Genomic DNA, 16427 nt, shown 5'->3' on the forward strand with positions numbered 1-16427 from the left:
TGATGTAGTTGTGTAGGTGTGTTGATGTAGTTGTGTAGGTGTGTTGATGTAGTTGTGTAGTTGTGTTGATGTAGTTGTGTCGGTGTGTTGATGTAGTTGTGTAGGTGTGTTGATGTAGTTGTGTAGGTGTGTTGATGTAGTTGTGTAGGTGTGTTGATGTAGTTGTGTCGGTGTGTTGATGTAGTTGTGTCGGTGTGTTGATGTAGTTGTGTAGGTGTGTTGATGTAGTTGTGTAGGTGTGTTGATGTAGTTGTGTTGATGTAGTTGTGTAGGTGTGTTGATGTAGTTGTGTCGGTGTGTTGATGTAGCACTACTTGCCGATGGCGGGATGGGATACTCACGCGGGAGTTGAGCAGCGTGAAGAGCAGGTGGTCCGGGGTGGTCTGGGCCCTCCACTGCAGCACCTCCGACAGGAACAGGAACTGCAAACACACAGGGAAGCTGCCAGCTGAGTGGCCAATCACTGAGACGCAAACCCACATCTACACATTACATTACAGTTATTTAGCTGACGCCTTTATCCAAAGCCACTTGCAGTTGATTAGACTGTTGATGGGACTAGTCCCCCTAGAGCAATATGGGGTTAAGGGCTCAATGGATACATAGCTGCATGGATATTATTGTGGCTACACCGGGGCTTGAACCACCGACCTTCTGGGTCAAGCAACCGGGCCACTAGGTGTGGCCAATTGTCTGGTCAACCCTGCAGTCAGCTTCTATGTTCACAATGTCTGTGTTGGCCACAACAACTTCCCCACATACGCACACAGCGTTAAGAGAACGACTGAAGAGCCACAGAACTCCTTGTGTTCGATGGGCAGATTTATTTTTAAGCCCAACTCGCTCAGCGCCTGTTCCCATCCACCAGGTCATTTCCTTTCAAAGCAGATTCCTGTTTAACGTCTACCTCCTACACTGAATCCCTAGCCATGGTACACATTCTTTTTTCCATTACAGGTTTGAATTGCATCATCAAAATGGTCATGTAACATATTCAACAACAGATCCCACATTGCGTGCTGGAAAAAACATGACCAGTCCTTTTGGTTTAATTCCAGATAAAAGCAGAGCATTCAGTAAAGAATTTGGCTACGCCTCCCTAACATGTATCAACTAACATTTGTCCTGAACTTTGGTGCGAGTGTTTTTGGTGTTTATTTGCATTTTTCAATCACTGAATTCACCATGTGAACAAACTTCTTGCATCTAATATTGAAGATAATGACGACTGAACAAGATAATGTTGACACAATTTTTTGATTGTATGCTGGGTCTCTATGGATAAGACTTGCCACATTGTCTTTATTAAAAAAAAGGCTTTGTAACCACACAACATGGTTTGAAAACACCATTAAGACTGAACTAAAAACTGCTTGTCTGTAAGTCTGTCTGTATATTTTAGTGCATGCGTCTTCTCGCAGAAACCAGTACTTACACTGCTAATAATAGTAATATAAATACATGAGTTAAATAAAACTGTTGTAACAAAACATTGCAACAACATCAGACAATCATTATTAGGTAGCAATCACATGATTATCTTGGGTAATCATGTACAGTCTCACTGAAGTCACATCCACGCTCAAAATGCTCCTAAAAATGTTACAAAGTATATTTAAGAAAAATATGCAAATAATGTTTAATTTCCCATTCACACTCAGGGCCTGATTTTCATCTGGATGCACACACAGGGGTAAGATATTCTACAGAATGCATGCAAAATATCTGAGGATGGTTTAAAATATATATATACAGTCCCATGTTTATGTGAAAAACAAAGGTAAAAGGGGTGGGGGGTGGAGTATGGTGATTATTAAGTGGAAGAGTGTAGAAATTAAGAATTTAAACACACAAATACCCTCCACAGTCAACCTGATTACAAATGGCTGGGAATCCATTTTAGAAACATGTTCAAACTCAGTTTGATAAATGTATGAGCAGATGAGTAAAGAATTAAGTTCTTTACGCTGGTGAAAGCACAGTTGTTTATTTTATAATAGGCAGTAATCTGGAAGGATTTTCCTGGTGTCTAAAGAGATTTAAAGTTTTTTTTCTAAATAACTTTTGCGGCCACGTCTGATAATGGGGGATCTGAAAAACAGGGTAAATTCATGTTTATCTTTCACTGTGAAAAACAGTGGATTACGCTGCCGTCTTTAAAAGATAAATAAACAATTTCCTCTCAAGATATAAACGGGAAGCGCTTCCCCCCGCGTGTAAAATGTTCACAGCTGATGTCTATATAGACTCGAATTTGCTCTCACACAAGAGAATCCGTAAATTGACAATCGATTTTTGCTCTTTCCAAACGGGATGCAACCGGAACGCTCTCTTAATTTGCCAACGCCGTATGTCATTTTTGCCCGTCTGCTCAACAAAGACACGATTTCGTTCGCTGCGCTTTCCGCATAATAACCAACCTCATACATTTGCCTGTCAGACTGATTCGATGAGTCTCAGTTGAATGTCATTGAGCAGATGAAAAACGCTAGCGTCGGGTAGCATATTGAAAGGCTTCTTGACTTTTGAGCGCTCGTCTATTTCAGGCAGAAAGCACAACCCTATCCCAGCTCTTTGTCCATTGAGAGAGGGCGGATACTACCGGACACAAAGTCCTTATAATTTATCCACAGCTACAATAATTTCACAGCTTTTTCTATTATTATTATTATTATTATTATTTTATTTTTTTTATTATTATTTTTTACTTATTTAAGACTTATATCAGGTCTTCATAGATTACATCTGTTAAAAGATTCTACATTTGCCTAAACACTGAGAATTTTGCTGTGGAGCATTACACCTTCAAATGTGCCACTGTTAAAAGTATTACTCTTAAACTATAATACACCGGAGTTCCATTACAAATTATATTATTGTATTAATACTCCAATGTGCAATGAGTTACAGGCAAACTGGCGGGATTTGGGAATAATTTTGAAACGCACCATTTCAAAGTTACCCTGCATCCGTGAGCCGGAGAGACACGGGGGAGCGGCGCTTTCCGCGCTTGTTAATCGTTTTTAATTTCCCCCCGCTGTAATCCTTTTTTAAAAAGCTGCACTCCGAAGATATTCACACAAAACGATCTCTCGGGAAGCTACCTGAGTCAGTCTCAGCTTTTGTATTATCACTCACGATAATGGAATACAACTTTTTTAAATTAAGCACTAAAATCTGATATCTAGTGGCACTTCGGCTGCACGGTTTGCGGTTTGTGTAGCTAATTAGCATTAGTCTTGTCTGCTGTGTTATTGATTAAGCTACAATTCAGGAAACAAAACGGCTGCAGAGTATGGCATGTGTCTTCATGGCCATGAAGGATGGGGCTGAAAGATGACAAAGGATGGGAAAAAGGTTGAGCCATAACCAGGGATAGCAAATAGGACTACGGCAGCCATCGAGAACAAGAGAGTGGAGCTCCACCAATTACAGAGTACAGTGGGAATACCCAACCGAACAACGGCGATGGTGATTGGTGGACACTACCGGATTATACTTCCCGTCTCTCTGTGGGTATAAAGGCCAGTTCACACCAAGGACGATAACTATAATTATAATTATAAATATGTTTTTAAAAACTCAAGTGGATGGGTGGAACGACAATGACTGTGTCGAACAATATCACTGGGATCAGTTCAGAGTGATTTTATTCCCCAACTGCATGAACGTTAAAACACTGACAGCCAATCAAAATCCAACCAAATTTACAGGGCATCACATTAAAAATGGCAGATGACGTAACCGAGAGGCTATTTACGGAACGTTATCGTTCAGCACTGCGGATGCTCACATCGTTAGGGTTAAAGTTATGGTTATAGCTATAGTTCTTGATGTGGGTGGGCCTTTCGCCAGGAAGTAGCCAGAAGGTATCCGCCACTCACCATCAGAACTGTTCTATTGGATACCTGTTCGGTGATGTCACAATGGTCTCGGCTGTGTCGTCTCCATTTTGATACCCTTGGCCATAAACCAGGAGGAGGGTCACATGGTCATTGGTCAGCAAATCAAACGCGGAGTAGCCCCAGGGGGCGTGGGCTCCATGGTTTGATTGGCGCGGGTGGGAGCGAATGGTAATGGTTGATGGGAGAGGATGAGAGTCAAGCCCTGGTCCACACACACACCTTCCTTGCCTGGTCATTGTCCTCCATCTGCCCCAGGTCCCTGCCACTGGCCTGGGCTATCCGCTTCCCCGACACCAGGTTCCCCACCATCACCGAGGCCGGCCCGATCTCTGCAGGAGGAGGGAGAGTGTGTTTACACGCATACACACACACACGCACGCACACGCACACACCATCACTGAGGCTGGCTCGATTTCAGCAGGAGGGACAGAGCGTTTACACACACACACACACACACACACACACACACACACACACATATATATACACTAACACACACATACATACATACACACACACACACGCATACACACACACACGCACACACACATACACACACCATCACTGAGGCTGGCTCAATTTCAGCAGGAGGAGGGACAGAGCGTTTACACACACACACACACACACACGCACGCATATATACACTAACACACACATACATACATACATACACACACACACGCATATACACACACACACGCATACACAGTAACACGCATGCGCACACATACACACTAACACACACACGTATACATGCTACCACAAACACACACCAAGGTCGGCCCAATTTCTGCAAGAGGAGGGATAGGGCGTTTACACACACACACGCTAACACACACAAACACAGACGCAGTCCTGATCTCTGCAGGAGGCACGTACACACACACACACACACACACACACACACACACACACACATGCTTGTCCATGTGTTCACTGTGTACTTATCCGCCAGTAAATCTACCATAAACCCTGTCTGACACATCGCCCCTGGAGCCTGCTGAGAGGCGGGGACTCGCAGTGACTGGCAGGGCAGGCAGCCAATGATCTCATGGATACAGCGACCCTCCATTTAACACAGCCCCACAGAGCCGTGCTGTAAATCAGGGTCAGTATCGGAGCTCGGAGAGGGAATGCCGAGCGGGAATTTACAGCTCCGATAATCCCAATAACGCCCGTCGGGAGTCTCCCACTTTACCTAATCAATAGGAACGCCGATCGATAGGAACGCTTAAGCCCACCAGGACACAGACACAACAGGCTGTGTTTTGTATTTCCACAGTCTGGTTCTTCTGCACGCTACACTGCAAACACCATTTCAGTTCCACAACCAAGTCAACTTGAACAAGTACTTCTGTCTTATGTTTAGAATTAAAGTAAATAACACAAAAGATTGCCAATGCAGTGAGAACACACTCACCTGGCTGTTTGTGCCTGGGTTTGGGCAGGTTGGTGACACAGGTGTGTTCATACCTGGGTTTGAGCAGGTTGGTGACACAGGTGTGTTCATACCTGAGTTTGGGCAGGTTGGTGACACAGGTGTGTTCATACCTGGGTTTGGGCAGGTTGATGACGCAGGTGTGTTCATACCTGGCTGTTTGTGCCTGGGTTTGGGCAGGTTGGTGACACAGATGTGTTCATACCTGGGTTTGGGCAGGTTGGTGACACAGGTGTGTTCATACCTGGGTTTGGGCAGGTTGGTGACACAGGTGTTTTCATACCTGGGTTTGGGCAGGTTGGTGTGTTCATACCTGGCTGTTTCTGCCTGGGTTTGGGCAGGTTGATGACGCAGGTGTGGGGGCACATCAGCACGTTGCAGGGGTGTAGCGACCCCTCCAGAAACAGCTGCTTGGTCTCTGATAGGTGGATGCCCCCCAGGGGCGTTTTGGGGAGGGTGTTGGAGGGTACGAGAGCCAGGCAGTACACCCCCACCTGGTGAATTCCATCTATGGCCTGAGAGAGTGAGAGAGAGTGAGAGAGAGTGAGAGTGAGAGAGAAGACATCACGACAAGAGAAAAGGGTGGAAAAAAGGCAAAAGAGAGGAAGAACTGTGAAAGAGGGGTAGAAGAGATATAAATGGAGGTGGAGGGAGAGTGAAAGAGAAAAGGAGGGAGAGTGAAAGAGAAAAGGGGGAAGAGGAAAAGAGAGAAGGGAGAGAGGAGAGAGTGAAAGAGAAAGAGAGGAGAGAAGAAGAGAAGGCAGAGGAGGGGGGCAGTCTGGATCGCTCTGGTGTGCCTGTTGGCACGGTAACAGACAGGGTGGGGCCTTGGGTGTGGGGGGAGGGAGTGGTATAAATGCACGGTAGCAGACAGGGTGGGGAGTGGTATAAATGCACGGTAGCAGACAGGGTGGGGCCTTAGGGGGGGTGGTATAAATGCACGGTAACAGACAGGGCGGGGCCTTGGGTGTGGGGGGAGGGGGTGGTATAAATGCACAGTAGCAGACAGGGCGGGGCCTTGGGGGGGGTGGTATGAATGCGCAGTAGCAGACAGGGTGGGGAGTGGTATAAATGCACGGTAGCAGACAGGGTGGGGAGTGGTATAAATGCACGGTAGCAGACAGGGTGGGGAGTGGTATAAATGCACGGTAGCAGACAGGGTGGGGAGTGGTATAAATGCACGGTAGCAGACAGGGTGGGGAGTGGTATAAATGCACGGTAACAGACAGGGTGGGGCCTTAGGGGGGGTGGTATAAATGCACAGTAGCAGACAGGGCGGGGCCTTAGGGGGGGTGGTATAAATGCACAGTAGCAGACAGGGCGGGGCCTTAGGGGGGGTGGTATAAATGCACAGTAGCAGACAGGCCGGGGCCTTAGGGGGGGTGGTATAAATGCACAGTAGCAGACAGGCCGGGGCCTTAGGGGGGGTGGTATAAATGCACAGTAGCAGACAGGCCGGGGCCTTAGGGGGAGTGGTATAAATGCACAGTAGCAGACAGGCCGGGGCCTTAGGGGGGGGTGGTATGAATGCACAGTAGCAGACAGAGCGGGGCCTTAGGGGGGGTGGTATAAATGCACAGTAGCAGACAGGGTGGGGAGTGGTATGAATGCACAGTAGCAGACAGGCCGGGGCCTTGGGGGGGGTGGTATAAATGCACAGTAGCAGACAGGGCGGGGCCTTGGGGGGGTGGTATGAATGCACAGTAGCAGACAGGCCGGGGCCTTAGGGGGGGTGGTATAAATGCACAGTAGCAGACAGGCCGGGGCCTTGGGGGGGGGTGGTATAAATGCGCAGTAGCAGACAGGGCGGGGCCTTAGGGGGGGTGGTATAAATGCGCAGTAGCAGACAGGCCGGGGCCTTGGGGGGGGTGGTATAAATGCACAGTAGCAGACAGGCCGGGGCCTTGGGGGGGGTGGTATAAATGCACCCCCTCTGACCTGCAGCACGCGGCTCATCCACTGGAAGCTGTCCTCCTCCGTGGCGTCGGGCCGCTGCTCGGCCACCACCACGATGCGCTCGTCGTGCAGCACGCTGATGGAGAACACCGCGATCCTGCAGGGCACACACAACGCGCCCCCCGCCGTTAGGCCCCGCGCCGTCAGTGCGCTCAGTTTAGCACTCACCGCCAGGCGAAGGTCACTTCGGTCATTAGCCATTATCGTCAGCTAGCTATTTAAAGTTCTCTGCTTGGAGAGAAAAAAAAAATAAAAATAGTTCAAGCTAGGTTTTGAAAGAGCTGGTAGCTGGTTGATCAGTTCAGACCAGCTCCATACTCAACATTGTTTGACCAGCTCAAGCTAGGTTTTGAAACAGCTGGTAGCTGGTTGACCAGTTCAGACCAGCTCCATTCTCAACATGGTTTAACCAGCTCAAGCTAGGTTTTGAAACAGCTGGTAGCTGGTTGACCAGTTCAGACCAGCTCCATTCTCAACATGGTTTAACCAGCTCAAGCTAGGTTTTGAAAGAGCTGGTAGCTGGTTGACCAGTTCAGACCAGCTCCATACTCAACATTGTTTGACCAGCTCAAGCTAGGTTTTGAAAGAGCTGGTAGCTGGTTGACCAGTTCAGACCAGCTCCATTCTCAACATGGTTTAACCAGCTCAAGCTAGGTTTTGAAACAGCTGGTAGCTGGTTGACCAGTTCAGACCAGCTCCATACTCAACATTGTTTGACCAGCTCAAGCTAGGTTTTGAAACAGCTGGTAGCTGGTTGACCAGTTCAGACCAGCTCCATACTCAACATTGTTTGACCAGCTCAAGCTAGGTTTTGAAACAGCTGGTTGCTGGTTGACCAGTTCAGACCAGCTCCATTCTCAACATGGTTTGACCAGCTCAAGCTAGGTTTTGAAACAGCTGGTTGCTGGTTGACCAGTTCAGACCAGCTCCATTCTCAACATGGTTTAACCAGCTCAAGCTAGGTTTTGAAAGAGCTGGTATCTGGTAAATTCAAGCAGGTCATGGCTGGATTTTACACCAGGGTTTTGCTTTCACGATTAGCCATTGACGTTAGCATTTATCCTTCCCATTTAATTTCTGTTCCTTTTTTGCATTTAGTTAGCATTTGCCACTAGCTATTTAAAGGTAACTTTCACCATTAGCCATTATCGTTAGCATTTATTGCTAGCCTTAACAGTTAGCATTTACTACTAGCCTTTACCATTAGCAGTAGCCTTCAAAATTAGCATTTATCGGTTAAGCCTGGACAATACTTTCGTTATTGCCGCCAGTGCTACAAATACTAGCGTTATTTTAGTCAAATTCATTAGTTATTAGCATATTTCCTCACCCATGGCACGTTCACATCTACAAGATAACAAAAACAAGCACAACGTTTAACAATTTTCAAAACAATACATTATTTATATAAATACAGCATATACATACACTTAAATACTGTATTTATATGCCAATAATGTCCATAAAACATTTACTTGGCATATTGGATACACAGACCAATCGTCCTCAGGCCTGATCCAACTTGCAGGTCGCCAGTAGCCAGTTTATTTAGATTCAGTGAAACTGGGTTAGGTGTTTGTTTCTCTCAGGTAAGCTAGGCTATTAAGTTAGGCTATTGTTTTACTGGCTGGCAGGCCACAGCTTTTGTTGTAGGAGGAGCCAATACTTTGCACCCTGCTCAGGGTATAATTACTGGCACACCCGAACTCACTTCAGTGTGCATTAGTGTTCTGCAGTGGGTTGGTTGCATTTTCTGTATTCAGCGTCAGTGTTATTTAAGCAGTTGTGTAGCGCACCAGCGGCAGCTGTGTGCGGCAGCCTCGGCTACTTGCCTCGGCGTACGAAGTCGCAGGCGTACAAAGTCGGGGGTGTCTATCTGCGGGTGTCCATCGAGGCTGTCTGAGAGCCTGATGTTTGATTTTGTTTTTGCTGCCTGCCCTCATTCCACTGTGTAGTATTCCCCTTGTCCTCCCTAGTTCCCTCCATGTGTTTCCTTCCCATCCCTGTCCTCTCTCCTCTCCCCAGGTCCCAGTCAGGTAGGAGGTTCGCCTCCCGCCAACATGGGCAGAATATCTCTAACCTCATCTTTCCTCCCAGATCCCCTGGTATTGATCTCTGTGTGGCTGGTGGCCTCTGGAACTGCCAGTCCGCCGTCCAGAAAGCAGACTTCATATCTGCCTATGCCTCCCACCTCAACCTTGACTTTCTTGCTTTAACTGAAACGTGGCTCTCACCAGAGAACACGGCCACCCCGGCTGCCCTTTCCTCTGCCTTCTCTTTTTCCCACACACCCAGATCCTCTGGCAGAGGAGGTGGCACAGGTCTCCTAATCTCATCCTCATGGAGATCTAGTGTCTTCTCCTCATCCCTCTCCTTCTCCTCTTTTGAATTTCATGCGGTTTCTGTTACTCTGCCGTGCAAACTGTTTATCATTGTTGTTTATCGCCCCCCGGGTCCTCTGGGGAACTTTTTGGATGAGATGGACATCCTCCTCAGCTCCTCACCTGTCAATGACACCCCCCTGATCCTCCTGGGTGACTTCAACCTCAAGTCCACCCAGTCTACCGTTCTCTCCCTCCTCTCTTCTTTTGACCTTACCCTCACTCTTTCCCCTCCCACCCACAAAGCAGGCAACCTTCTTGACCTCATCTTCACAAGGAGCTGCACAACAACCAACCTCTCTGTAACACCACTCCATATATCTGACCACTCCTTCATCTCTTTCTCTCTTCCACTCTCTTCTAACACCCATCCATCTCTCCCACCATCCACTGTCACCTGTCGACGGAACCTACGCCACCTGTCTTCCTCCACCCTCTCATCTACAATCCTCTCCTCCCTACCATCTGCGGAGTCTTTCTCTCGACTGTCTACCGATGATGCGGCTACAACTCTCATGTCCTCCCTCTCATCTTCCTTTGACTCTCTGTGTCCCCTCACCACCAAACTAGCTCGGGCCTCCCCCCCCAGTCCCTGGCTTTCTGATGCTCTACGAGCTGTCCGAACCGAACTGCGGGCGGCGGAGAGAAAATGGAAAAGGTCCTGTCTCCCCAGTGATATAGCTTCCTTCCATGCCCTCTTATCATCTTTCCATTCCTCTGTCTCTCTAGCTAAATCTTCCTTCTTTCACTCGAAAATTAACGCGGCCGCCTCTAATCCCCGCAAACTGTTTTCAACTTTCTCCTCTCTTCTGGCCCCCCCTCCCCCCCCACCCCCCTCATCACTCACACCTGATGACTTTGTCTCCTTCTTTGAAAAGAAGGTCGATGCTATTCGCAATTCCTTCTCCCAACCCTCCACCCCTGCTGACCCTCCTACCCTCCCCAACTCCCTAACCTCCTTTTCTCCCCTCTCTGACGCCGACACGCTGAAACTCCTTACTTCCCACCGCCCGACCACCTGTCCTCTTGACCCCATCCCCTCTCCCCTCCTACAATCTATATCTGAGGACATTCTCCCTTTTCTCTCCTCTCTAATCAACACCTCCCTCTCTTCCGGCACCATGCCCTCTTCCCTGAAGAGGGCCAGAGTCACTCCCCTCCTCAAAAAACCTACTCTCGATCCCTCTGCCCTGAACAACTACCGGCCTGTCTCTCTTCTTCCCTTTCTTGCTAAAACCCTGGAACGGGCGGTCTGCTCCCAACTGTCCACTTATCTTCTCCACAACAATCTCCATGACCCCAACCAGTCTGGCTTCAAGAGTGGCCACTCCACTGAAACCGCCCTGCTCGCGGTCACTGAGGCACTCCACTCTGCTAAAGCAAAATCCCTCTCCTCTGTCCTCATCTTCCTCGACCTGTCGGCCGCCTTCGATACAGTCAACCATGAGATTCTGCTCTCATCGCTGTCTGGGATGGGTGTCACAGGTTCTGCACTCGCTTGGTTTTCCTCCTACCTCTCTGGTCGCTCCTACCAGGTGACTTGGAGGGGCGCACTCTCCGACCCTCAACCCCTACGAACTGGAGTCCCGCAGGGCTCGGTTCTTGGGCCTCTCCTCTTCTCGCTATACACCATGTCTCTTGGCTCTGTTATCTCTTCCCACGGCTTCTCTTATCACTCCTACGCTGATGACACCCAACTCTTCATTTCCTTCCCCCCTGACACCCAAATCACCACACAGATCTCTGCCTGCTTGGCTGATATCTCTGCATGGATGACTTCCCATCACCTGAAGCTCAACCTTGCCAAAACTGAGCTTCTCTACATCCCTGCTAAGTCCTCTCCGTCAATCGACCTCTCACTGACTGTGGAGGACTTTGTAGTTTCCTCCTCCCGTACGGCAAAGAATCTTGGGGTGACTCTTGATAACTGCCTCTCCCTGGCTCCACAAGTATCCTCCACTGCCAGAACCTGCAGGTTCTTTCTGTTTAATATACGCCGCATCCGTCATCTCCTGACGGAGAAAGCCACCCAGCTCCTAGTCCAGGCACTCGTCATTTCCCGCCTGGATTACTGCAACTCCCTCCTAGCCGGTCTCCCAGCGTGCGCCATCAAGCCCCTCCAGCTGGTCCAGAATGCTGCAGCCCGCTTGATCACCAGTCAGCCCAGGTCGGCTCATGTCACCCCGCTTCTCATTGGCCTCCACTGGCTTCCTATTGCCGCACGCATCCGATTCAAGGCCCTAGTGTTGGCATTTCAGGCTGCTAAGGGGACTGCCCCACATTACATACAATCCCTGATCACTCCCTACTCCCCAGCTAGACCACTCCGGTCTGCCAGCTCTGGTCGCCTTACGGTTCCCTCTCTACGGGCACCTGGCGGTCGAGCTGCACGTTCACGCCTGTTTTCCGTTCTGGTTCCGCAGTGGTGGAATGACTTGCCTACCACTGTCAGGACAGCAGAATCCCTCCCCCTATTTCGACGCAGACTCAAAACACACCTCTTCAAACTCTACCTTAGTCCCCCCTCCTGATTTACCCCGCCCCCCCCTTCTGATACCCCTATCCCTGTCTAACCCCCCACCCGCCCCCCCCAAAAAAAAAAAAAATAAAAAAAATAAAAAAAATAAATTGCACTTATGATGACGACTATATGTTTAGAACAGCAGTCCAGGTGTATTTTTCTAGTTCTGGATGTGATGCTTTGACTTGTGGTAGAACCTATGCACTTGTAAGTCGCTTTGGATTAAAAGCGTCTGCCAAATGACTAAAATGTAAATGTAAAATGTAGGACACCTGAAATTACTTCAGTGTTTATCCAGTCGTGTACATGTACTGTGTGTAAAATGCACCGTGTGTTACTCTGCACTTAATGAATAAATTAACACAATTAACTGACCTCACCTGGTTACCTGGGTCTCAAACAATATGATGATTTTAAGGTGAAAACAAGAACATGAAGACCCCACAGTTGCTCTCCCGGACCAGGGTCGGAGACCACTGGTGTAGAAACAAAGTTGTGTAAATGCAGTGTGTAGAAACTAAGCTGTGTGAATGCCTAAACGTAAAGACGAGTCTCCTTCATCGCAGAGCATCGCTGGGAGGAGGCGGAGCTTGTGCCGGGGGCGGGGTCTAAACGCTCACCTTCCCCTGTACACGAACTTCATTGGCTCCACCGCCAGAGCCGTGGCAACGATGTCGTCGGCGTTGTGTCTCCGCCCCGCCACCACCATCAGCCCGTCCATCTTCCCGGCGATGAAGACCAGCCCCCCCGGCCCCACGAAGCCCAGCAGGCCCGTCCTGGTGAAGGGGTACTCGCTGATGGGGGCCCCAGACTGGCCCATGGGGAACACCTAGAGCCCAGAACATCACAGCGCTGGGTTTCAATGGGGACCACTGATTGGAGGGGAACGGAAAATGGATAGACGTTTGATCGACAGACATGCCCAATGGTACATCGTGACGTAAAATAAAAATTTGAAAAATCGTTTTTCCAGGAAGTGGATGGACAACTGCAGCTCTAAGCTCTAACTGCTTTAGAAAGTCTTTTATACAGATTAGAAATAACTGAAGTTTGAGTGTTTTTAAATAGACAACATTTGGAACGCACCATACATACACAAGACACAGTAAAATCATTAAAGCAAGATTCAGTATTTAAAGATTTTAAGTACTAAAAACCCAATTTAAAGAAAAGAGGCCAAATAAAATAAAACATCTCTCAAACAGGACAGTAAACACGATTAAGCCTATTCTTAGACCAAATGACACATATAAATGTCTGCAGGAAACAATAAATGCTAAAATGAAGCAAGAAATGGTGTTCTAGCATTTTATAAAATGAAAAAAAATCAACCTTTAATTTTATTTACTTTCCACTCGGGTTTTTAATATAGTAGTTTTTATAGCGACTCTCCACATGACTGGTGCATTTTACAACGTTGTTATATTGTTCATGTAAAACTGTGTTATTATACCAACCAACTGGGTTGTTCTAACGCTATTAACCACTGAAAACACACCACACCCAGTCGAGTGAAATAAGTCCTGCACTGTATTTGCAAAGGTCTGTGCAAATTTTGCTCAATCTAATGTTTTTAATTAATTCTAGTCATGTCCCAGTACACATCCCGGATCAGTCTGGCTCATAATCAGTCATGTTCGGATGTGGACAGTCTTGACCAGTGCCCCGAACACAGTGGCTGGTCTGGGGGTCAGTTCAGTCTTTTAGCTCAGGTTTGAAAAGTCTCTCAAAGTAGCGTTTTTTTTTTCAGTTTTGTTTTTCAGTTAGAATCATAATAGAAAGGCACAGTAGGGTGCATATAACAGAAATAATGAGAAATCTACTGCATCACAGCAATTCAAATGGGTCGAACAGGGTGACAGTTAAAGGAATAAATTGAAAGGTTTTTTTTTTTTTCTCTTCAGTTTTGTGTTTGCGTCTTACACCCGTCCTACTCGGGCACCCTGTAGTGACACGGGCCCGGGCCTTTGCGTACCCGAGCCCGGCTCGCCGTTCCTCACCTCGAAGGTGTTCTTGGTCATTCCCGAAAGGCCGTAGTACGACGTTCCCGTGGCGATGGAGGACACGCACAGCTCCCCGATCTCGTCCGTTCTGCAGAGCTGCGGAACGCCGTCCGGCTTCACCACACACATGAGCGCTGCGGAGGAGGAGACGCCATTTTAACTGTCTGCAGAGACGCCATTTTAACTGTCTGTAGAGACGCCATTTTAACTGTCTGCAGAGACGCCATTTTAACTGTCTGCAGAGGCAGAGACGCCATTTTAACTGTCTGCAGAGGCAGAGACGCCATTTTAACTGTCTGTAGAGGCAGAGACGCCATTTTAACTGTCTGCGGAGATGCCATTTTAACTGTCTGTGGAGAGGCCATTTTAACTGTCTGTAGAGGCAGAGACGCCATTTTAACTGTCTGCAGAGACGCCATTTTAACTGTCTGTGGAGAGGCCATTTTAACTGTCTGTAGAGGCAGAGACGCCATTTTAACTGTCTGCAGAGACGCCATTTTAACTGTCTGTGGAGAGGCCATTTTAACTGTCTGTAGAGGCAGAGACGCCATTTTAACTGAGTGAGGACTGTAGAGTTAAAGAGCCTGCTTAAGATGCTGGCTATTAACTGAAAAGTACAACCACATTTCGGTCTGTACATCAGTGAAAATAAGATCTTCCCTTTTCAAACTGCCAGTGCAGTAAGGAGATAAGGCCTTCACAGAACAAGGTCATATAAGGCCTTCCTAGATTAGAACGTCCCATTAGATACGCGCTTATGCTTAGGTTTGAAAAGTCTCTCAAATTTGTGTTATTTTTTGTTTAGTTTTTCATTCGCTTTTTGACATTCCACTGCTTTTTAATTGTGTACAGGATTTCGTTTTTTGCAAAGCACTTAGAGTGAACTGTATAAAATGGCTGTATAATTTATGATGAGTGTCCTTATTTGACCCGTGTCTGCACACAAATAAACACGCTTGCGGCGTAAACCCTTCCCTCTGCACTTTCACTGGAACGTTTTGTTGACAGCCCTTCCAAAGAGAGAGAAAAGGGCGGGAAAAGGATTTGCGATCCCAATGATTTCCCAACATGCCTCATGGGAATCACCTGGGAGAGAGGAGGGGGGGCTGTGGCTTTATCTCTAAATATTGGCATGCTGGTATGCAGTGTGTGTGTGTGTGCGTGTGTGTGTGTGTGTGTGTATGCGTGTGTGTGTGTGTGTGTGTATGCGTGTGTGTGTGTGTGTGTGTGTGTGTGTGAGAGCGTGTGTGTGTGTGTGTGTATGTATGTGTGTGTGTGCACGCAGGTTGGAGGAATGCTGCTATAATTGGTGCGGTGCTCTGTGGGTGGGGCTCTGGTGGAGGTGCATTCTGGGATAGGGTACCTCCGGGCATCACCGTGCCGACGTCCTGCACTGTGAGCACAGAGAGCTTCTCCTCCGAGTCCACCCGGATAACGCCGTAACTCAGGCCCTGCATGGACAGCACCCCCCGCCCGGGGGGCTGGGCACTGTCATCTGTGGGCCTGAGGACAACACACAACACGTTACTGTTATTACTCATTATTATTATTATTATTATTATTATTATTATTATTATTATTATTCAGAAACCCTAACCCCCTAGCCCTAAGCACCCTACCCTAACCCTAACCCCCTAATCATAACCCTAACCCTAAACACATAACCTCCTAATCCGAAGCCCTAACACCGTAACCCTAATCCATCCCATAATCCTGACCCCCTCGCCCCTAACAGAGAAGACCCACAACGCCACGGCGACCTTCAGGTGTGAAGCCGTGACCTCTGACCTGTGTGTGGGCGGGGAGAGAGGCGGCCGAGGTCGTACCGAACGTCTGCTCGTATGCGTTTGTGTTTGTGTGTGTTTTTAAAGCCGGCTCTTTAGTGAAATGACGCGCGTAATCCGCACCACGCAGTTAATCCTAAAACGGCTCTCGTTCGAGTGTGGGTCCCACACGCTGCGCTGTCTGCACAGAGACCGCCGTCCCATCCACGCCCACGACTCAAAGAGCCGGAGGTCCATTTCATCAACACACTGTTCTTTTGAGGTTGCGCTACAGCATGTGGCAGATGTCGAATTACACTCGTAATCTTCACCATCTCAGAGAACGAGCCGCGTTTTAAGAGGACGGAAAAACTGTAAAAATAAATGTTGACAGTACAAATATACTGAATGTCTATGAAGGCCAGCCCACAAGCACACTGAACGCTATAGCCACAGATAA

General features: G+C 48.0%; 1 protein-coding gene across 1 annotated transcript in view; it reads right to left on the reverse strand.

The window, feature by feature from the left end:
* LOC133136729 (disco-interacting protein 2 homolog C-like) overlaps positions 1 to 16427 on the reverse strand; it is a gene marked incomplete at its 5' end in the record, with an annotated part of 86206 nt that overhangs the window by 25978 nt on the left and 43801 nt on the right. Inside the window, 7 exons of the mRNA XM_061254396.1 lie at positions 342 to 422; positions 4125 to 4234; positions 5657 to 5858; positions 7282 to 7396; positions 12822 to 13030; positions 14202 to 14338; positions 15568 to 15707. Coding sequence (XP_061110380.1) covers positions 342 to 422; positions 4125 to 4234; positions 5657 to 5858; positions 7282 to 7396; positions 12822 to 13030; positions 14202 to 14338; positions 15568 to 15707 — 994 coding nt within the window. The remainder of the gene's footprint in view (positions 1 to 341; positions 423 to 4124; positions 4235 to 5656; positions 5859 to 7281; positions 7397 to 12821; positions 13031 to 14201; positions 14339 to 15567; positions 15708 to 16427) is intronic.

The sequence above is a fragment of the Conger conger genome, chromosome 9 (assembly GCF_963514075.1).
Source record: "Conger conger chromosome 9, fConCon1.1, whole genome shotgun sequence".
Taxonomy (NCBI): Eukaryota; Metazoa; Chordata; class Actinopteri; order Anguilliformes; family Congridae; genus Conger; species Conger conger.